Source organism: Chelonoidis abingdonii, chromosome 24, assembly GCF_003597395.2.
Source record: "Chelonoidis abingdonii isolate Lonesome George chromosome 24, CheloAbing_2.0, whole genome shotgun sequence".
NCBI lineage: Eukaryota > Metazoa > Chordata > Testudines > Testudinidae > Chelonoidis > Chelonoidis abingdonii.
The window spans coordinates 8974599-8997997 of NC_133792.1; the positions used below are offsets into that span (position 1 = coordinate 8974599).

At 42.8% G+C, this 23399-nt stretch overlaps 1 protein-coding gene across 1 annotated transcript; it reads right to left on the minus strand.

Annotated features, from left to right (window-relative positions):
- Positions 1 to 132: 132 nt before the first annotated feature.
- On the minus strand, positions 133 to 21232 carry TNFSF8 (TNF superfamily member 8). The gene is made up of 4 exons (XM_032797898.2): positions 20746 to 21232; positions 12232 to 12277; positions 1172 to 1243; positions 133 to 634 (listed from the first exon to the last, which is right to left on the minus strand). Exons 1-4 carry the CDS (start codon positions 20938 to 20940, stop codon positions 174 to 176), a joined length of 774 nt encoding a protein of 257 aa, XP_032653789.1. The 5' UTR covers positions 20941 to 21232; the 3' UTR covers positions 133 to 173.
- Between the last annotated feature and the right edge of the window lie 2167 nt (positions 21233 to 23399).

Below are 23399 nucleotides of genomic sequence, written 5' to 3' on the forward strand. Positions count from 1 at the left end.
CATGTTTTACTGTGTTTTAGATTTCACTTTTGGACGCTTGGAAAGTTTCTTATTTTCCCCTAAGGATGAGGTAAGATATGTCAACTAAGACCAGGTATTGTCCAGCAGATACTGAAGATAGGTTAAGACCAGGTATTGTCCAGGCATTGTTACTGAAGATAGGTTACTTTGAACTACAGGAAGCAGTCAGTGCACTCCTCACTTTTATCACTGTACCTGAGGACTGCAAGAACATTGTCTTTGGGCAAGAAATCTAAATCTAAATATTCGTAATGCTCAGTTTTTACTGATAGCCAGTCATCTGCATCTAGGTTCACCAGATGGAGTATGGAGAGCTCCTGAAATATCCTGTCATTGTCTGTAACTGATGCACACTGCTTGAATTTTGTTTGCCTGTTGGTGCTGGAACAGGGCGTGAATAATGTTTGCCTGTTGGTGATGTTATTCACAAGCAGTTCCATCTTTAGTAAGATTGTGTTGCTTGAGAAGTTGGTTAGATGAAAGTGCAAGTTGCAGTAGACCAAGTACAAGCCTGGCGTGTGGATCACTGGATCTCCTTTGCTGTTGTACGTGATGTTTTGGAGAATACGATTGTTTGTCCACTTCAGTTTTGGACTATTTATTGGCTTTGACACTAGAAAGAAAAGGAGAATGAGTTAATACAATATACCAATGTGGTGTATAGTCTATTTAAACACACAAGTGAGAGCTTGCTGGACTTATCTGCTGGCAAATGGTAGCCAAATATTCTGTCATTCTTCCACAGAAGACACCAACCACTGTCCTAGGCCCACTAGACTTGAGGCTGAGAATTTTGAACACCTCCCTTCTCAACTTAAACCACTTGGCTGCTATCTACAGGTAGGCAGAAAACCCCCCAGCACAAGCAGATGTAGTCAAAATGTTGTCAGGAACATGTAGTGGGAAATAATGGGACAAAGACATACGCTCATTCAAGTTTTGTTTTCATCATTTAAAAACAAAACATTTGGTTGCTGAAAACTTTAAAAAAATTATTTCATTTTCCCCACAAAACAAGCACTATTTTCATGGAAATGTCAATTTAGTTAAAAGGCCATTTTCCACCAATTTTTTTTTTTGACTGAAAATCTTCAGCCAGTTTGAGATATAGGCTCGCGTAAACTTGAATTAGCTGGACTCATTCACTGACCTGTCATGTATGCAGCCGCTTTCATAAATGAAGCATTCTGTAGGGTTGTAATAACAGCTTTTAATTCATTCTCTGGAGGAAACAAAAGATAAACAGCCATTGGAGTTTCATTTCCGTTAGAGGGTTTGCTATCTCCAACCCAAACCATCATGAACCGTTCCCTGTCCCAAGTAAAAAGTCCAAGTCCCATGGTCCTCAGTGCAGCATAGTCCTATTCTAGCTTCATTTCACTTTTTAATGAATGGAGAAAATTCATTCCTGGTTTGACTTTACTGAAGTCAGGGATGACTTTAGCTCAGTATTGCTTTAAACTCATTCCGCTGATACCCAGATGGAATACTTGTCAGCTGAGTATGTCAGTAAAAGACCAACAGAGATAGAACTGGAAAATAAACCAAATATTATCCCAGAAATTCATTTACTAGGAATTAATAACTCAGTGTTCTGGAAACATAATTGTTCCTGTTGTAATACATTTTGCAGTAATTGTCCCTATTGTACTGCAAGTGACTCAGCCGAAGTACCATTTTCAGAAGAGACTTGGTCTCTATGGGCATGTTTACACTTGCCATTTAAAATGCAAAAAGTCCCTTTTTTGTTGAAAAACTGTGGGAACATCTACACTTGCCAATGACTTTTTGTGGTGAAACTCAAAAGTTTCACTGCAAAAAAAAAACCACTTCCACAAGAGCCATACAGCTCTTACTGGTGATGCTTTTGCAGTGATGTGCAAGTGAAGATATGTTCTTCCTGTTTAGCCTCTAGAGGATATCCCACGGTGCCTAGGTGACCACTCTGGCCAGCAGCTTTGCTGCTCTGATGCCAGGTAAACAGATGCCCGCCCCTCCCCCTGTAAATCCCTGGGAATTTAGAAACTCCCCTTCCTGTTTTCTTGGCAAGTGCTCACTTATAATCTGGCCACGTGACAATACCTGCTCCAGGGAGAAAACGATCCCCGGCTTGGAGCAGTGCTGAGCTACTGGAGTTGATCAGTGTTTGGGGAAAGAGGGCTGTGCAGGGACCTAGGATGCCCCACGATCATGCCCCTACTTCCAACAAGACCTATCCTCAAAATGGAGAGAGCTGCACTGTGGGATAGCTGCTCTCCGTGCGCTGCTCTCATCAGCAATGGAAGTGCTGCAAATGTGAACGCTCTCTGATGCCTGTGGAAGTGAGAACACAAACCAGCACTTTTCTTTCACGGAGTCCCAATCACTGGTGAAACAGACAGCGCAAAAACTCTGCAAATGTAGTCATAGCCTAAGTCTCATTAACTTTCCAACTAACACCTGATCCACACACAGATTTCGTATCAGTATAATTATTTCATTTAGGGGTATGGTTTTTTTTTTTTTTTTACTGATATAGTTATACAGGTGAAAGCCTTAGGACCCAGGGACGCTGGTATAAAGGTGACATACACTGGTATGCCTTCTTTCCCCTCCCACATGGGATTACGTTATAACAGTATACGCACATTTAACCACCCTAGCGAGTTGCACTGCTTTAACTAGACCAATGTAGTTAAAGCGGCACAGCTTTCTAGGGTAGACAAGGCCTTGCTTTTGAAAAGGGGATTTAGGCTCACACAGGCACTTTTGACGATTTTACTCTATTTCTTTATAATTAAAGAAGAGACATTAAAGTTAAACATTATAATTAAATTAGACATTATAATTAAAGAGAAACATTAAGATAGGCTCAAAGAAGTTCAGGGGAGTTTGATGATCTTCTAGATCTGAAGGCTGCTGGTTACTTCATACAAAACAATTTGATTGTTGCATATGTTTCTTCCTGCATAACAATAGTGAAAGAGGAATTGGTACGCACAACGCAAGCACCTTCAATCAATCCAGGAACTGAAGCTGGAGAGGAATGGGGCATAGGGAAAGTCAGTAAAACCCAAAAAAAGATACTTGAGAATTTTACCATTAGCTCCTCAGACTTCTTTGCCATCCTTAAGCCTGGAACTACTATTTGCTCACTGTCATACCCTTAATGACTGGCCTATCAGCACAATCAAGCTGTAGACAGAGGATAGAAGGACTGTATAAAGAGGATTTCATGAACTCTTGCAATAGTTCCCTGAACATTATGAAACAATTGCTTCTTTTATATGCCCTTCTGGAGGTTTTATTTCCATTATGCACAATGCATTTCCCCCACATCCTTTTCTCTGATGATGAGGCAATGAGAAATGACTGATTTGCAATCGTGAAGCCGAGCGACTCAAATTATGCAATGTAGAGGTGATCTCATGCATACTGCGTGTGAACCATATGCTGCGGTGAGTAGGGCACTCTATTTCTGTCACTGCTTTACAGCTGCTCAAAAGCAGGAGAACAGGTCCCTCTACTGGGCAAAAAAGTGCAGCGTAGCTGAATTCTGTCAATCCAGCAGGGAGTGATTTCCACATTCTACCACAGTTTGGATACAGATGTTTGTAAGCCAAACCTCCACCCTTCTTAACCAACGATCCTGTCAGCTCTTAGCCTCCTGCTCACCTGTTCCCCAATTCTCCATCTTTTATTGATTACTGCAACAGCCTTCTCCTTAGCCTTGATAAATGCAATCTTACCCCACTGCTATCCATTCACAATGCTGCTGCAAAGACCATTTTCCTAGCCCATCGCTTTGAGTATGTCACATTTCTCTTTGGATAGGGACGGTTCGAGCTTTTCTGCCGCCTCAAGCATGGTAGGCAGGCTGCCTTTGGCGGCGCTCCTGTGGGAGGTCCCTGGTCCTGCAGATTCGGCGGCGTGCCTGTGAGAGGTCCGCCAGTCCCGCAGCTTCGGTGTACCCGCCACTGAATTGCCGCTGAATTCGTGGGACCAGTGGACCTTCCGCATGCATGTCGCTGAAGGCAGCCTGAGTGCTGCCCTTTCAGAGACCGGCAGAGTGCCCTCTCCCCCTGTCCCCGTGGCTTGCCGCCCCAGGCACGTGCTTGGAGTGCTGGTGCCTGGAGCCGCTGCTGTCTTTGAATCACTCGACTGGCTCCCTCTTCTTTATCAGGTCAAATAAAAGGTACTTTTCTTCACTTCCAAAGCCCTTCACAGCCTTATGCCACCCTACCTATCAGCTCTCCTTCACTGTGGATGATTGCCTCCAGTCTACCCATGCTGAATCCTCCACTGGACTGGTTCAATTTTCAAACAAGCCCCTTCAGGCTTTCTCCCATGCCACCCCTGGCGCTTGGGCATTGCTCCCCATTAATATCTACAAAGCTACCTCATTTAGCCCCCCTCAGATCTCTCTTCAAAAATCTCCTTTGCTGTGATATCGACAAAAAACCTTGACACAGTTCAGCAGCTGGGGTGCTGGAACTATTGCCGATGCTGTCTCATTGTTTCCCTGCACTCATCCCCTCTGTCCATGACTGTTTCTTGTCTCTTGTTTTACACTGGGATTGTAAACTCTCAGGGAAGGGAACGCCTTCTGTTCTGTTTTTGTGGAGGGAGTGTTGTCTAGTGGCTAAAACAGAGGAATGGAAGTCAGAATTGCTGGGTTTTGTACCTGGATCTGACACTACAGAGCCAAATTTTCCAGGTGTAAATGGGCTTTAATGGAGCTGTATCAGTTTATACCAGCAAAGAATTTGGCCCAAGATATGCAGCTATATGCAAGTCACTTCCACCTTTCTGTGCCTCAGTTTCTCCTTGTGTTAAACTGGCATAATACTTAGCTACCTCACAGGGTTCTTATGAGGCCTTGTTAATGATAGGGCCCGCTTCTGCTGTCAGTTACACCAGTATTAAATCTGGAGTAACTCCAATGAGATCAATAGAGTTACTCATTTTCACAGTGTAAATGAGAGCAAAACGTGGCCTCTGTGTAAGACTAGACCATTACAGATTTTTAAGAGCAGAGAGACAAGAATGAGTGACTTGGCCAAGATCACTGAGGGAGGCTGAGCTGGGAATTAAATGCAAGTCTCTTGTGCTTTAGTTCGGGGCCATAGCCGTTAGACCATTTTTCCCACTATGGGACCCCACAACCAAGGAGTCAGAGCATTAAATCTCAGTGCAATGTACTTGGTTCTAAAAAGAGGTGGGTGCATTTTGCCATGTGAAGAAGGAAGCTTTGCATCTAGTATTAAATCTGGAGTAACTCCATTGAGATCAATAGAGTTACTCCATTGAGATCAATAGAGTTACTCATTTTCACAGTGTAAATGAGAGCAAAATGTGGCCTCTGTGTAAAACTAGTTAAGACTTTCAGATAAAGTTTTGTATGAAAGTGTAAGACAAGAGATCTTAATGTCTAGGTCTTAGAACATCTGCTTACAAGAACAGCCTGACTTTTAAGTGAGAAGGTGGAGGCTGCCTGTCATTGGAGTGGGCAAACAGGGGAGCAGTTGAGCAGCTATAGCTAATCCTATTGGCTGGCCATTTGTAATGATGCAATCTTTGTACTCATACCACCATTGGTCAGGCAGGTGACGAACACAGGAATGAATGAAATTAGATAACACTAAACATAGGACCGAGGCTGAGATTTTTCAAAAGGGCCAAAGGTAGGTGACTGCTGCACACGGAAGGTCCGTGAGAGTGGGGCACCCAACTCCTCTGTTGTTGAACATGCCAGTCAAAGAAAGACCAAAGCACAGATTTAATCACATTGCTTCATGCACTACTGGAAATTGCCCAGGGACTACAGTGATGAGGAGAGAAGAGACGAGAAGGGAAGGGAAAACTTTATGACCTATCCTAGGTACTTAAAATCTGCATCATGATGAAAAATAGGTTTTGGTAAGACGCATTCATACCCCTGGCCCCTTAAAACTTCATCTATCTGCAGGAAGGTAGAGTCTGTTTTTTTGTTTTTTTGTTTTTATGGAAACTCAGTGTTATGGAGTGAAATTCACCCTTCACATCAGAAAAGACCCTGTAGCATTTAAAGCTCCAGCACCGCAGGCTCTATTGATCAAGCAAAGCATGGTGCCTTGAGATAAAGAGCATGATCTTTCAAAGAGCTGAGTACCTCACTAGACAATCTCAGGACATTAAAGGCATCTCCCATGATCAGCTCTGAGCTGACGTGAGTGTACCTGGCCTTTGTAAGCCTGAACTAGCTTTCATTGACGTCAGCAAGTTTTAATAGAATTTATTTGGTGACATCAGCTGTGTTTCTGAGAAAACCAAGCATGGAAAAAAAAAAAAAGTCTGGTTGTAGAGAAGCATTTCCTGAGCTCAAGCTGCCACTAGGGTTGCTTATCACCATTTTTCAGTTTTGCTTCTCTAGTTAGTTATTCTGAGCGCAATTGGCCCAGTGCAAATCAGAGGAGTTCCATGAATGTAAAACGTGTGTGTGTGTGATCATAAACACGGGAAGATCGGTGTGTGCAGGGCTTAATTCGCTTACATACAATGATATAAATCAGGAGTAACACCACTGAAGTCAGTTGGGTTCCATCAGTTTTAAACCACAGTAAGTACGAGGAAAACCAGGGCCAGAGTCTGGAAACAAGGGTAAGGGAATCTTTGTTGGCTGCATTCTTGTCCCCTAAGCTGTGTGGTATCTGAAGGTCAAATACGCTGCAGATTTGAGGAGTGTCTGACAGTGGGAAAGAATCCCTAGAAGGAAGGTGCGCGGACTATTCTGTCCTGAAGATGCTACTTATGTCATGAGCATCTCAATATTTGTATGCCATTGCCATGGCTGCTTGGAGTAAGTCACATGTGGCTCCCAAAGGAACCTCTCCTGAGGGATGTGGTGTCTGCATGCTGAAAGACATGGAGAGAGTCACATAAGCCTAGCGTAGCTCCTTGGGGTCCAGATCAAAGGAGGCTCCCTGTTTGACGTGACCAATAGAGCTGCTATGTCTATGGGACATGTGTCTCAGCTGGGCAACAGCCTCATCTGCAGTAACATTGAGAACCTGACTCAGATTCCACCAGTCATGCAAGAAGGAAGGTGCGTATAACAGGTACCCAATGTTATTCAGTGGACTGTAGCTTCAGGACAGGAAGAATCTGAAGGCCATACGCATGCATTCAGTCTCTCTGTCTCACACACAGAGATCATGGTGAATCCAGCCACCAGATGGAGCCACCTCTGGCAACAGGATCAAGAAGTAAACAGGAGAAGACACTTAAATAGGATGTATTGGCAGATGAAGTTTACCCTGATTAGGTATCAGAGTGATAGTCCTGTCAGTCTGTATCAGCAAAAAGAACTAGGAGTACTTGTGGTACCTTAGAGACTAACAAATTTATTTGAGCATAAGCTTTTGTGGGCTAAAGCCCACTTCATCAGATGCATGCAGTGGAAAACACTGTAGGAAGATCTATATATAATGACCTGCTGGGTGTCCTCATTGCTTCAATCAGCCTCTGTTTCCCCTCCCACCTTTTTGTTTGTCCTGTCTTTAGGGCAGGAACTGCCTTTCATTATGTGCCTGCATGGTACCTAGCACAAGGGGGCCCTGATCTCTAGGTTTTCTTGTAATACAAATAATCATGACGAATGAGAGATGGTGGCAAAATTTCCAGTGTAGCAATTTTTTGCTGGAAAATGCTGACTTTGTGGAATTGATACTTTTCATAGGAACACATTGATTCTGTCAAAACTTTCACCAGAAACTAAGCTGGCTGAGGCAGTCTGTTTGCCTGGTTTCCTGCTATCTGAGCTTCTTGCCCAACTCCCCAGGCTCCTCAGCATCCCAGCTGGTGGGACCTCTTGTATATCACAGGTTATTAAAAATATTGAGCTGAGTAGCTTGGTTTAGACTAAAACATCTCTTCTGCAAAAGCATCCAGTCTTGATTTCAAGATATCAGGAGATGGAGAATCCATCACTTCCCTTGATAGTTTGTTCCAATAGTTAATCACCCTCACTACAATTAAGAGGTGGTTTGTTTCTAATTTTAATTTGTCTGGTTTTAACTTCCAGCCACTTGTTCATGTTATGCCAGACGTATTGCATTGGTGGTCACATAGGGACGCCTGGTTTGGAGGTAAACTGTAGAACCTGCTTAGCATTTGCAAGCCCAGACTTGCCACCACCCAGTTTTTTCTCCTAAAAGCAAACAGCGGAACAAACAAAACCTATAACTAGGGACTAGGAAGCTATCAGAGGGCAATACCAGACCTGTCTGTCCAATTCCATACTAAAGTCCTGGCAAGGTAGCCTTCTCCTCCCCACATTACATATACAAAGTCACTGACTGTGACTTGCAAAGATAGATCAGTAAAGTTGCAGTCTCTCCATCTCTCTCAGTCCAGACAGACTCCTTAGTAATTGACTACCATCATGAGACTGGATTCTGCTTTCTCTTACATTGTTTTTGCCCCAGTGTAACTCCAGAGTCTTCAGTGAAGTTGTACCGGATTTTCTCTGGCGTAAGAGAGACCAGATTCAAACCCATAAGACCAAATTGTGCTCTTAGTTCTATTGGTATAAATCTGGAATTATTCCACTGACTTCAAGTTTATTCTGATTTACTCTGGCATAACAGAGATCAAAATATGTCCTCTGGTGTCTAATCATTCAGCTGCTAATGAATTTCAACATCTTACTTCCAGGCAAACAATGAAGTATCTCCTGGTATACCCCAGGGTCAATGAAAGCAGAGTTTGGTGCCGTGTCTTCATGATCCAGAGAAAAACAAGAAGAATCGGCAAGCTGGAGACACAGAACTTGAAAGGGAATGATAGATGGAAAGGTTTGTGGAGCCTCTCACCAAACACCTTCTGACAGGCAGAAATCACTTGTTAAGCAGAATGGTAAATGCATGCCAAGAACCATGGAAGGGATTTCACAACTGCACAGACTACATTTCAGGAAAGATTTATTTTATGGTGATCTTATATTTTTCCCTCTGTTGCTTGTGCCATTCCATCGAATACGGAAAAGCGATTTAGCGATGCTTCCATGGCACTTTTTCAAATAAACATTTAATTAGCTGGCAAAGCATCCCTCTTAATTAGATGCCATTAGATGATTTCAAACCTGTCCCTGGAGGATTGACAGCTGAGTAAGGAATATGTACACCTGAATAAATTTGCTGTTAAGTACCCATTGGTATTTAGTTAATAATATGCAATAGGATGTAAACTCTAAATGAAACATGAGATGAAAATGTAATGCATGTTTTTAGTATCATTCAATCAACTCTAGAAAGTAGCATATGTCTCTCCATTGTGAAGTTGCCTGACGATACATTTTTTAATTACTTGATCTGCTATTTTTTCCACTGCACTCCTGCCTCCTTCGGGACACAGAGGGGTAGAATTAAGGTTGCACCGACAACCATAAATCTGGCATTTTCTAACTGTTGAATACTTGACTTTACAACCTAACTAACTGTATCTGAATGTAGCTTTTTATATGTAATACATATACATGGCATTTCACCCCCTATATAGAATGTATATTTACACTAAAGCCACTTTACTCCAATTGAGTCCTGGAAAGGGGCTTTAAAGTGCACACAAATCCCACTTTGAGTATGTCTAGGGAGTGAATGGGACTGAATGAAACGACAGCTTGTAAGCTCCCTGAGAATGCACATTCCTTCTGTCGACAGTCCCCCAGTTATTCGTGCTGAGAGAGAGCAATTGGCAGGAGCTGACTGGGAAGGAATCAAGGTTTCAGTGTGTTTATTTAGAAACATGGAATCATAGAACTGGAAGGGACCTCGAGAGGTCATCTAGTCCAGTCCCCTGCACTCATGGCAGGACTACGTATTACCTACCTGACATGTGTTTGTCTAACCTGCTCTTAAAAATCTCCAGTGATGGAGATTCCACAACCTCCCTAGGCAATTTATTCCAGTGCTTAACCACCCTGACAGGAAGTTTTTCCTAATGTGGAACCTAAACTACTCTTGCTGCAATTTAAGCCCATTGCTTCTTGTCCTATCCTCAGAGATTTACAAGAACAATGTATCTGCTTCTGCCTTGTAACAACCATTTATGTACTTGAAAACTGTTATCATGCCCCATCTCAGTTTTCTCTTCTCCAGGCTAAACAAACCCAATTTTTTCAATCTTCCCTCACAGGTCATGTTTTCTAGACCTTCAATCATTTTTGCTGCTTTTCTCTGGACTTTCTCCAATTTCTCCACATCCTTCCTGAAATATGGTGCCCAGAACTGGACACAAGAGACCGGCTGAGGCTAATCAACGTGGAGTAGAGCAGAAGAATTACTTCTTGTGTCTTGCATACGACACTCCTGCTAATACAAGAATAAGGCCAGGTCTACACTATGAGATTAAATCGATTTTAGATACGCAATTTCAGCTACGAGAATAGCGTAGCTGAAATCGAATATCTAAAATCGATTTACTCACCCGTCTTCACCGCGCGGGATCGATCCGCGCGGCTTGCTGTGTCGAATCCGGAAGTCCGGTCGTCTAGCTGGAGTTCCGGAATCGATCTAAGCACGCTCTGGGATCGAGATATCGCGTCCAGACCAGACGCGATATTTCGATCCCCGAGCAATCGATTTTAACGCGCCGATCTGGCGCGTAGTCTAGACCTGGCCTAAGTGAGAAATCTACCTTGCGCCACAGAGAATTGTATTGTACCATTAGCTTTGGATTAATTGGTCGCTGGTTTTGTTGCACCTGATTTTCATCAATTCCTCTGTCTATGGTAAGCATCCACTACTGCAGCTCCCTCTGCCTCTTACTAATTAGGGCTAAAGCCTCAGATGGCTCTAAATCAACATCACTCCAATGACGTCAGTGAGGCCATGTCAACTTACAATTGCCAAGGCTCTGGTCCTCTGAGTGTGTCTTTTACTCCCTATATTCACACTGCTGGGGTTTGCCTTTCCTTCTCTTGGTGTAAAGATTGGAAATGGTCCAGTCTTGCCTGCTGATGTTTTGCAAAGCTTCTGAGGGCATTTGTAAAGCTTACTCAGGTTCTGATATCAATCTCAGTTACTCTGGTGTGAAGCCAGGGTAGCTCCCCTGAAGCCATTACTCTGGATTGGTACTAGGGTGACCGAGAGCAGAATCTGGACTTCAAGGATCTAATCTTCTCTTTACTCAAACCTGGCTGTGTAAATTAAAACCTTGGGTTATTTCCAGAGAGATTCAATTTGAAAATAGTAAGAAGCGATGAGACATTTATGATGCCAGGAAGCTTATGATGGCATAGCTGGCACAGGAGGGCAGTTTGGTATGCTGGATAGTGTATGTACTTGGCCAGACACTGTTCTGAGTTACCTCTGTGTAAATGGTGAGTAAGAAAAAGGATGATCTTGTAATTAAGGCACTGGACTAGCACCCAGGTGTTCCTGGTTAAATTCTTGAGTTTGCCAGATGTTTTCTGTGTGACCTTGGGCCTCAGTTTCCCTATGTGTAAAATGATAATGGTAATGATGCTTTCCTTCTCCTTGGAGATGGAGATAAATTCATTAATATTTGTGAGATGCTGAAACATTTGGTGATGGTGGCCCATCTAAGCAGATGGAGAATTGCAGTGAAACCAACAATTACTCCAGTTTTATGATGGTTTGAGCGAAAGCAGACTCTTGGACCACTGTATACATTATTCTCATTAGAATTGTCTCCTCCTCTGTGCTCTGTTTTTCCCCACATATTTCTCCCTCTGCCTCTCCTGATACCCCATTTTTCACCATCCTCCCAGCTACCTCCGCCTCAACTCTCCTTCTTTCTTGCGTCCTCTCCAAAGCAGAATGTGAACCCAGCACTGTTTGAAGTCATATCAGTCCTGTGAACCCACGGTGTTCCAGTGGTTTTGAAGTAAGTGCCAATGACCCATCCCTAATAAAAACAGGGTAGAATGTGTCTCTGCATGCAGGAATGCAGGACTGAGCCATCCACGTGCTACCTTATAATCAGATTAATGTTCACATCCTCTGGCAAAAAAATATACCAAAGACAAGATGTGCTTGTTATTTGCTTAGCTGTGCACTGGTTTCCGGAGGCACCTAGTAACTTGTAAACTTTTTCCACTGGCTCGGCTTTTACAACAAGAGGAGAGTTTGGGTAAATGATTAAGAGTTGCGCAAACAGCTTTTTGTCACCCTGGGTGGCATTTGCATTATAAACAGGCAAATTATACTGATAGTCAGTTACAGGTCTTACCTCTCCTGAGTGTACTTGTAATTCCGTCTTCGGGGGGAGCCAGACCCTGAAAGAAAAGGGAGCCGATATTTATTCTAGGGCCTCTGAATATTTGTGTTCAAGGTATAGAATGGTTTCAAGTTATGTTCTATCACATTCTGTTCCTGAAGAGTGAAATTCAACCTGAGCAGCAGACCAGCGCAAGGCCTTATCCCTCACTTATGTCCCATGATGTCCTACCAGCAAGAGGTAGTTTATTTCTAATTTTAATTTGTCTGTCCTCCAATTCTGGCTGCGACTAGAACCAGAAGTGCTGAAATAAAGGGCTCTTCACTCAGTGGCCACAAGGGGGAAATACTTGAAAATGTCAAGGGAACATACTTGACAGTGGGCTAAAGTCTGGTGAGTCCTGCAATGGTTAGCTGGGGAGAAGGAAGAAAGGTCAAGAGTAAATGGTATTACTTGGTCTGATTTTGTAAATCTGTCTGAAGCACAAGGATCAGCCTTGTGATCCCTTCCATTCCTCCAAGTCCTGAGGTGCTAGTCCAAAATGTCTATGAATGTTTTTAATATAACACCCTGGCCAACGGTGCCTGTGACCCCCTTCTGTGATTGACCCACAGATCAGCTGCTACTGCTCTCATCTAAGGCACTTCCTCCTTTAGTCCAAATGGTAGAAGTTTGTACTATGCAGCTAGAGCTCTATTTAGGTACTTATATGACCCTTCATACTGTAATATCTGAGGGGCAGATCCTCAAAGGTAGTTAGGTGCCTAATTCCCAAAGGAAACTGGTGGGAGTTAGGTGCCTAAATGCCTCTGACGATCTTAGCCTGAGTGACTCACAGCCATTAATGGATTTTACCTTCTAAGGATCCTTGTGTGACAGGGAAAAATGTTATCTCCATTTTATAGCGGGAGAACAGAGGCATGAGGTAGAATGGGTGACTTGGCCAAGATCACTGAGGGAGGCTGAGCTGGGAATTAAATGCAAGTCTCTTGTGCTTCAATTCAGGGCCCTAGCCATTAGACCATCTTTCCCAATATGCAACCCCACAACCAGGGAGTCAGAACATTAAATCTCAGTGCAATATACTCTGTTCTAAGAAGAGGTGGGAGCATTTTTGCCACATGAAGAAGGAAACTTTGCATCTACAATTACAGTTCACATGGGATGTCGCTTAATTGCAGCTAACTCACACGATTAACTCAAAAAGATTAACTGAGATTAAAAAAATTAATCACGATTAATCACACTGTTAAACAATAGAAAACCAATTGAAATTTATTAAATATTTTTGGATGTTTTTTCTACATTTTCAAATATATTGATTTCTATTATAATGCAGAACACAAAGTGCACAGTGCTCACTTTATATTATTATTTTTATCACAAATATTTGCACTGTAAAAATGATAAACAAAATAAATAGTATTTTTCACTTCACCTCATGCAAGTACTGTAGTGCAATCTCTATACTGTGAAAGTGTAACATACAAATGTAGATTCTTTTTTGTTACATAACTGCACTCAAAAACAAAACAATGTAAAACTTTAAAGCCTGCAAGTCCTACTTCAGCCAATCACTCAGGAGAGAATTGTATGTCTCCTGTTCTGTTTTACTTGCATTCTGCCGTATATTTCATGTTGTAGCCGTCCCAGATGATGACCCAGCACATGTTCATTTTAAGAACACTTTCACAGCAGATTTGACAAAATGCAAAGAAGGTACCAAGGTGAGATTTCTAAGGATAGATACAGCACTCAACCCAAGATTTAAGAATCTGAAGTGTCTTACAAAATCTGAGTGTGACAAGGTGTGAAGAATGCTTTCAGAGGTCTTAAAAAAGCAACACTTCAATACAGAAACTACAGAACCAAAACTACCAAAAAAGAAAATCAGCCTTCTGCTGGGGGCATCTGACTCAGATGATGAAAATGAACACACGTCGGTCTGCTCTGCTTTAGATAATTATCGAGCAGAACTCACCATCAGCATGGACGCATGTCCCCTGGAATGGTGGTTGACGCATGAAGGGACATATGATTCTTTAGTGCATCTGGCACATAAATATCTTGCGACGCCGGCTACAACAGTGCCATGCGAACACCTGTTCTCACTTTCAGGTGACATTGTAAACAAGACGTAGACAGCGTTACCTCCTGTCAATTGTAATGAAACTCCTTTGTCTGAGCAATTGGCTGAAGTAGGACTGCGTGGACTTATAGGCTCTAAAGTTTTACATTGTTTTATTTTTGAATGCAGTTATTTTTTGTACATAATTCTACATTTGTAAGTTCAATTTTCATTATAAAGAAATTGCATTACAGTACTTGTACTAGGTGAATTGAAATATACTATTTCTTTTGCTTTTTAAAAATATTTGTAATAAAAAATAAATATAAAGTGAGCATTGTACACTTTGTATTCTGTGTTGTAACTGAAATTAATATGTTTGAAAATGTAGAAAACATCCAAAAATATTTAAATAAATGGTATTCTATTATTGTTTAACAGTTCGATTAATCACTATTATTTTTTTTAATTGCGCGATTAATCACAATTAATTTTTTTAATCGCTTGACAACCCTCCTTTTCACTAAATGGAATCAGGCAACGGTTCCACAGCTGTTTATAAAGAAGTGTTTTGCAAAGCAATTGAATCAATAGCATTAGAGTGAGCCATTCACCTTTCAAACCTTCCTCTGAAATGGAGGTTAGGGGAAAAAATCTATAAATCTGGCAACTCATAGTTTGCTGTGCAGATGGGGTGAAATTAAAATGCAGTCAGAATGGATGGCAAATAACAGATACTAATGCATTTTATTTCAGGAATAATTGAGTAGACACTCAAATAAAACTTTAGTGCTTGCTTCTAAACGTCATTGGGTACAGGTTTTTTTTTCCTTTCCCACAGCAAGAAGATTCAGTTTAATGCTCTAATTTGAAATGTAAAGCATTCCCCTCTAGGTGCTCAAAGAGATGAAATTGTACTGTACAGGCTTGGGAAAAAATCATTATAAATCTCCAATGGCTGTGCGTGCGGGTGATGAATGGTCTCAGTCATAACAAGCAGACTGATTTGCGTTTGCTTCATTGGAGAAAATGATAAGCCTGTGCCAGGGAAAATCAGCTTTTAAAAAGTGCTTTTATAAGAAAAAACCTTCCCAAAGCAAATCCACCTGGTGTCTCATTTGTCATCTAATCAAAATCATCTTGATAAATGGCTTTTTGCAGACCCCTCTCCCTGGGAGAAAACCTGCAAAGGTCACATATCCCCTGACTGGAAAGGAACAATACCCATAATAATTAAACAACCACATAATAACAAATGACGAGGTGTGAGGTTTACTGTTGCATCAGATTCCAGAACATGCCCTGCAGACGACATGAGTAGGGATGGACGAATGAGCTTGGGAAAAGAAGCACTCTTTTGCCAGATTCTATGCCTCTTTTTAAAACTGAGTTTGAACGCAGGGCCAAATTTAGCTAGTATAAATAGGTGTCACTTTGTTGACTTCAGTGCACTTGCACTGCCATGAGCCTGTTCTGAAATTTCTTTCTTTCTTTCTTTCTTTCTGTTCAGATAACTTTTTTCAGCCACTTGTGAATATCTCAACATCCAGACTCCAACCAGCATGGCCGGCACTTCCATTTAGGCAACAGGGCACCAAGATTTGGGAGGGTGGCATTTTGCCGCTCTCGGTGGCAATTCAGCGGCGGGGGAGTCCTTCTGCGCTCTGGGTCGTAGGTGGCAATTCTGTGTCGGGTCCTTCACTCGCTCCGGGACCTGACGCCGAAGAGCCCCAAAGACTGGGAGCACGGAAGGACCCCTGCCTAGGGCGCCAAAAACCCTGGCGCCGCTCCTGCCAACCAGAACCTACCACACTGAACTGTCACCAAAATCTCCCATCTGGGCCCACATGTGGAGAGAAAATCTATTGTTATAAGCAATTTGGCCTACATTTGCAGACCCAAGTGGTTTGAATTCAGTATTTGGGCTAAGATTCAGCTAAGCACCCCTATTTACAGGTGTGGTATTCACCCTGACTCCAAATTCCCCAGGATGAAATCCTGAGCATTTAACCTTAGTGGGATGGTTTGCTATTGATTTCGGTGAAGCCATGCGTTGAAGCCCCAACCTTTTGAGATTCATCCTTGAATTGTGAGAATACAGGCTGAGTATCTTTAGCCCCCTTAGGATTGAAAGTCCATTTTACCTGCATTCACTGAAGTGTGGGACTGGTCTTATAAAATCCATGTAAAGGCACTTAACTAACATAGTGCTATACAGAGACATCAGGACAGCATCAGGAGGTTTGGGTGCTGAGCCTACGCCACCGGAGTCATGCACACTCAGCAGCTCTGAAAACCAGGCTCCGGGGGGAGATCTTGGGCCTATCAACATCAGTGGGAGTTTTGCCCTAGGATGCCACCCTACTTAAACAATCTATTATTAAAACAACAACAGTTCCCCATTTTTCTGCCTTGATAGGAAAATTAATGAATGAGTCCCAGCCATTACAGCTAGCCCCTATATTCCAACAGGGCCTATAAACAGCTACCTAATTCTTAATATTTGGATATACTTGTTACAGCAAAGGCTGTAAAATCTGCATCCTGGTTGCACCAGCATCATAATTCTTCATACTTATCATCTGAGGACCTCAAAGTGGGTGAGCATCATTACTCTCATTTTACAGATGTGGAAACTGAGGCAGGGACAATTTAAGCAGCTTGCCCTACCTCTCACATAGTCAATGGGAGAACTTGGAATAATGACCCACATCTCCTGGTTCAAGCCTCACACTTGACCTGAGACGGGGCATCATTACAAATGCAGGCATATCTACAAGGGAATGATTTTAGTGCTGGTGAACGGTACCAGGCTGCCAGCCTAGGACAGTGAAGGATACTGTTTAACCATAGAAAGGTTACAGCATGAGTTTGAGCAGAAGGATCTTGCTCCCGTCAAGATGCCTTAAGGCCAGGTCTACACTACGCGGTAAAATCGATTTTAGATACGCAATTTCAGCTACGAGACTAGCGTAGCTGAAGTCGAATATCTAAAATCGATTTACTCACCCGTCTTCACCGCGCGGGATCAATGTCCGCGGCTCACCATGTCGCTTCCGGAACTCCGTTGGGGTTGGTGGAGTTCCGGAATCAATATAAGCGCGCTCAGGGATCAATATATCCCGTCTAGATCAGACGCGATATATCGATCCCCGAGCAATCGATTTTAATGCACCGATACGGCGCGTAGTCTAGACGTGCCCTCTGTCCTGTTTTGCAGGGTTCTATTTTAGGAGACTGTGGCTCATTTTCCATGGTATCCAGTTCTTGCTGTCTCTGCCAAGTTTGCCCACCAGGGGGCATTCTTTAATGCAAATTGCAACATGTCCAGGTATGAAATAGAGTGACATTTTTAGAAATCATGTGGGACAGTGTACTAAACAGCCATCGGATAGGAATGACTTTTGGTCTGTACTGACCTGGGCTGGATTCCAGCTGGTGAAATTGTTCTAGAATTTTAACTATAACAGATTTCAAAACTAGATCATTCCGTATAATTATACATATAAAACTTTACATCATTGCTGTAATAGGGCTGAACAGCTCTGGGAGAAAAACCAAACCAAATCCTATCAGGTTAGAAACCTGAGCATTTAGAAACCCCTGAAATGTCCTCTCCCTGTGTGTAGTTACGATGGCTGATAACATACAAGCATCGGGATAAATGGGGTCTACTATTGCCATGTTCACGGCAACATTTTGCTACAACCGGCTAATTTAAGGCTGTTGCTCCATAATAATTATTGTTTACATCACACCCTCTGCCCCAGTGTGCGTCAATGAATATATATCTACAGCTGCAATGAAACGGAGACACCTCTGAGGTGCAGGGCATTAGCCTCTCATAGCTGCAATCAGAAAGGGAAATTTTGTCCAAGGCCCCGCCATGGCAAACCCTTCCACTTTTATGAAAAACAAAATCTCACCTAAAAGAGCAAGATACAATAAATTGGAAGATGGTCAATGTATCTCTAGCAGAAGCATGAAGAACTGAGTTGACTCTGTCCCAATACATAGTTCTATGGAGTCTAAACTTACACTGCTAAGCCATTGCCTCTAGAGAAGTGGATGTGAAGATGATTTATTTTTGGTGTGCTATGAAATGCACTAGGATGGATTATTATTTAACGGCATTTGTATTTGCTCCAGAGGGATGATTAGATGTATGGGTGTTTGTTTATTGTGATCTTCCATGTTGTATAATCAATGTTCAGGGCATCTTGCTTTCAGGTCTGCAGAGCTCCTGTGCTTTTTTATTGAATTTCACCTTATGTAAGAGCCTTAAGTCTTAAATTTTTAGAGGAAATTTGTTAAGAGGGAGATTTTCAACAGCATAAATGAGGGATAGGCAGCCAACTTCCATTGACAGTTAGGTAGCCAATGTGTGCCTTTGGCAATCACCCATCAATCCAGCTGAAAAAGACTTTAGAGAAAATCAAAACAGCTCACGGGTCTGATCCAGCAGCACGGTTGGGTGCAGCTTGTCACAAGACTGAGCCCTGTGAGCCATGTGGGCCCGATGATGAGAATGTCCGAAAAACACTTGCATTGTGGGGGTGCATTAAAGAAAGCACCTAGACTAGAGGATTGCCTAACTCAACAGCAACAAACTTAGTTCTCAGAGGAATTCCTGCCCCATCTTACACTGAGCGTGAGCACGAGGGAGGATGCATGTTCCAAATGAGAAATGCATCCCACTGAGGAACTGCTCATGGGGTGGAACAGTTCATCATTTGGGCTTGAAGGTTAGTCATTTCCCCATTGAGGGAGAGTAAAGGGACCACAGGGAGATGATTTAGGCATGTGAGTTCTTCAGTGTCTTGAAAGCAAGACCAGGAGACACCTTCCTTACTCCCTAATTCCCCCATGCAGAACAAAATTTCATCATGATTCTCTGCATCACAGGCCTGAGCTATCAGCTTGCTGCTTTCTCCTTTTGCAAGCTCTGTTTCCAAAATGAACAACCTTAATCCTTCATTATCATTCCTCTGTCATTTAGTGTAACAGCAGGTTAAATTTAGTGGTAATAAGCATCACTGGAACCAACCTTATGTGGGATCTCTGCAGTAATTAACTAATCCATGACTATAGGTGTTTCCTTAGTGTCCCATTAGTTGATTATTATGTTGAAATACTGGAGTATCATTCTGACCATGCTCACACTGGTTTTACATAGTGTAACAACCTTGATTTCAACTAGGTGACATCTTATGGACACTGATGTAACAGACCCTGAGGTTTCATTGTTAGGTAAATTCCAGATAGTTCCACACATGCTTGATTTAGTAAATCAAGAGACACGAACATGACAGATAGCATTTTTCAGTCCAGCTTTCACCCATAAATCTGGGTCTTTAGCTACTTACTGTAGTTTACCTTCTAACAGGTGCAGTGGGGCATCTTCAGAACTTGGATTTATAATAAGATTTCTAACCCCACTGTGTGAAAGCCTGGCTCCACTGAAGGCAATGGCAAAACTCTCACTGATTTCAATAGCTTCAAGATTTTATTCACGATGTCCAGCTGTACAGAGAAATATAACCCCATCGCCCCATCCTTAAATACACCATTGGCTCCCCATTCATTCCAAGATCCAGCTCAGAGCTGTCCTCTTTTATTTTCAAATACTCCGCAGGCTTGTCGACAAGCTACCTCAAGAGTTCCTCATTTTTCTTGCTCCTTATCTGCATTTAGCACTGACCTGCTTTCTTGTTCCTTCCCCCAGACTTGACACTAGGTTCAAGAGCCTTATCCTCTGCAGCTTATACTAGTTTGGAATGGCTTCTCTGCATCCCTCTACCTCAGTGTCCTCTCCATTGTTTTCCAAAGCCAATCTGAAAACATCTATCCTCCTCCCTCACTTATGTCCCCTTATGTCTCTCTCCGTCCATTAATGAGTTTGAAATCTGAATGCTTGCAGGAATGTACCGTGCAATGCCTTTGAAGAATTGCTTCTCCCCACCCCACACACTTTGCAAACTACCGTTACTTGCAAATACATAGTGTCATACACAGTGGTTCCTTCTATCACGTCAATCGATAAAGAATTTTGGCAAAGCATCACAGTACTATAAGAACTGCTATGGTGGATCAGACCACAAGTCCACCTAACCCAGTGTCCTGCCTCTGATGGTGGCCAGAACCAGCAAGATTAGTGGAAAGTATGAGAACCACACAGTAAAAACCTCATTCTAGGCACTCCTGATGGATTATGTCCTGGAGCATGAAGTTTTCTATTTCTCTTGTGTGGAAGATATTGTGCACAAGAAACTAGTATTTTACTTAGAGAAAATAAATAATTTCTTTATAACGTTGCTCTCTTTCTCTTAGTCTGTTTTGCCTTTATCGTCCTAATCTACATTTTTTGTGGGGTAGTGACTGAATCTCCAGTTGCAAGAACCCTTTTAGAGAGCAGGAAGAAAAAAGAGACTGAAGGAGAAAAGCTGGCAGTGACTTACCTTCCTCTGAACGATTAAGACCATGATGGTTGCTAGAGCAAAGACGAGACACACTGTGAGGGAAGCTGTGGTGAAATAGAAGTAAGTTTTGTTACTCGCATTGAGCCTCCTGGAAACACTGGCTTCAGTCATGGTCATGGCTGCTTCATGAGAATCATTCACCTGGAAAAGTGTTTTCTCTGGTGAGGAGCACATTCTTATATAGTCCTCAGTGTATCACTCCGTATCTCCCCTTGATCAGATTCTCATTCGCAGCCCATCTCTGCTCCTAGCAGGATTTTCCCCCTTCATCCTGGGCTCATGTGATCTGGAAAAAAAGCTTCATCATTTGTCGTTCGAAGAAAAAGGGACCTGGGGGCGTGAGGCAGGATGCAGCCGTGAAGAGGGGAAGGAGCTTCATGTTCTTGATCAGGGATTTTGTGAAGGCAGCCTCTCATGGTGCACCGGAGGTTTCTGATGTCAGAAGGTGAATGGTAACCAAGGTTGGTCCCCCCGCCCTCCCTTTCCACCCTCTTTCTGTGAAACTGAGTGCAAGGCAAATGCTGTTTCACTTCCTACTCAACTACAGTGACAGTTCAGTACAGTAAATCACCCTGGTTGGTATCTTCCTGTTTCACAGTGTAGTTCCTTCTCATTCTTAGTCAAGCGATGTAGGACTGTGATCTCCTTTTCTCTTCTGGAAATCCGGGTCCAGGTGTGATTGAGCCAACATGAGCTTGGTGAACATCAGTCCTGACATTGGAAACATTGGGTGGGACTGTCATAAGTGCCTGCATGACTTAGGAACACAAGCCCCATTAAAATCAGTGAGATTCCGGCTCCTCAATCACTTTGGGCATGTCTACACTGCAGCTGGAAGCGTGCCTCCTAGCCTGGAGAGACACTCACACTGGCTCTGCCTGAGCTAGCATGCTAAAAATAGCAGTGTGGCATCTGCAGCATAGTGGCACAGCAGATTCAGAGCTGAAAAGACCTTGCAATGGCCTGACAGAAGCTTGGAGGGACTGTTGGATGGACTCCTTTCATGATGGAATCCAGAGAAATAGCTCAGGTAGGAAGATGGCTGCCTAGAAAAGAAGGGTAGTTTTGTGGTGAATGAAGTAGACTGTGTTCGAGCAAAACCAGTTTTGATTCCAGTGAGCTGTGGCACACCACACAGTCCATCTGTGCCTCAGTTATACAGCTATAAAATGGGGACAATAATGCCTTTTTGCTAGCCTGTCTATTTAGACTACACGGTGTTTGTGCTGAGACTTGCTATTACTGTGTACAGGACCTGGCACAATGAAGCCCCAGTCTTGGTTGACCCTTAAGCACCACTGTAATAAATGTGAGTAAGGGTAATACAGCTGTACTGTAGTACATATAATCATTCGAATAGGCGGGCATGCAGATCCGATGCTGGTGATGCTTGTATAAGTAGATAGATTAATGAAGTTTCATGGGGAAAATGGCTGGACATCTTAGGTCAAATTCAGCCCTGGTGAAAAGAAGCAGAATGCTCATTGAATTGTTTCTCCACCGTTTTCTGTGCTAAGGTGAACATTGGCTTTTAAACCACTCCTTACATTGGCATTAAACAACTGCATTATTTGGCCAAGCCGTTCCGTCTCCAAGATTTTTTCAGCAGTTGTCCAATAAAATAAAAGAGAAACAGCTTCCTCTATGAACGTTCCTTTTCCTGGTACTCATCCAACCCATGGCCACTTCTTGTGGAACTCTGCTCTTAGTCTCACAGCTGTGTCACTCATGGGTGCAGGCTGTTAGCTAAAGACAGCAAACACAACAATGTAAACATTGGCACAAACACAGCTTCCCCTTTCATATGAAAAGTGCATACCTGTGTTAGGCAGCACTCTCCATTTATCTGAAGTGTCTGCAGAGTCCTGTCTACATCCCCATATGGACTGTAGGAAATATCTTGCATTACAGAGGTAACTTAAGCTGTGTGGTTATTCATAGATTCATAGACTCTAGGACTGGAATGGATCTTGAGAGGTTCAAGTCCAGTCCCCTGCCCTCATGGCAAGACCAAATACTGTCTAGACCATCCCTGATAGACATTTATCTTAGAGCCATCAGCAACTTTCTGATGGTCTCCATTGTAGGATGAACAGATGCTTCATAAATTCCCCCATAACTGAGTAGTAGACACTGCACCTCATTAGCCAATCAAATCAAGATGAGCCTGTGGTGTGAGTGGCAAGTGCTGTGTGTAGAGAGTTGGGAGAGGTTTCATTACAGTCGAAAACAGGCTTATGTGTCCCATAAACACTGGCCTGGGTACAACTAAAACTTTTTCAAACACATCTCCATGGTGATGTTCCATCACCCTGTGGATTCTGCCATCAGTCCTGGAGTCCTTCCCCTATCATCTCCCTGGTTATCTAGTGATGGACTGGAATGCAGAGCTGCAGGTCAGTGTGCTGCATACAGCTTCAAGGAGCTTCATATGAACGTATTCTCCCACACTGCGGCAGTAGAGGCTTAAAGGCAGAGTGTAGCCAGGTCTTTGCGCTGACTCTTTAATACATGGAATGTGGCACACTGCAGCACAGATCTTTTCTCTGCCTTTGTGTGAAAGGACAAGAAGGGAGAAAACAAGTGAACCACAAAACCAGCAATGCTAATTATTTTTTGCAGAGTACACAAGT

Coding starts and splice junctions, on each gene's coding strand:
- TNFSF8 (XM_032797898.2), bottom strand. CDS start 20,940: ATGTGCTCCTCACCAGAGAAAACACTTTTCCAGGTGAATGATTCTCAT. Junction 1,244..12,231: donor TACAAGTACACTCAGGAGAG/GTAAGACCTGTA, acceptor TGTTTCCTCCAG/AGAATGAATTAAAAGCTGTT. Junction 635..1,171: donor AGCGGCTGCATACATGACAG/GTCAGTGAATGA, acceptor TTTTCTTTCTAG/TGTCAAAGCCAATAAATAGT.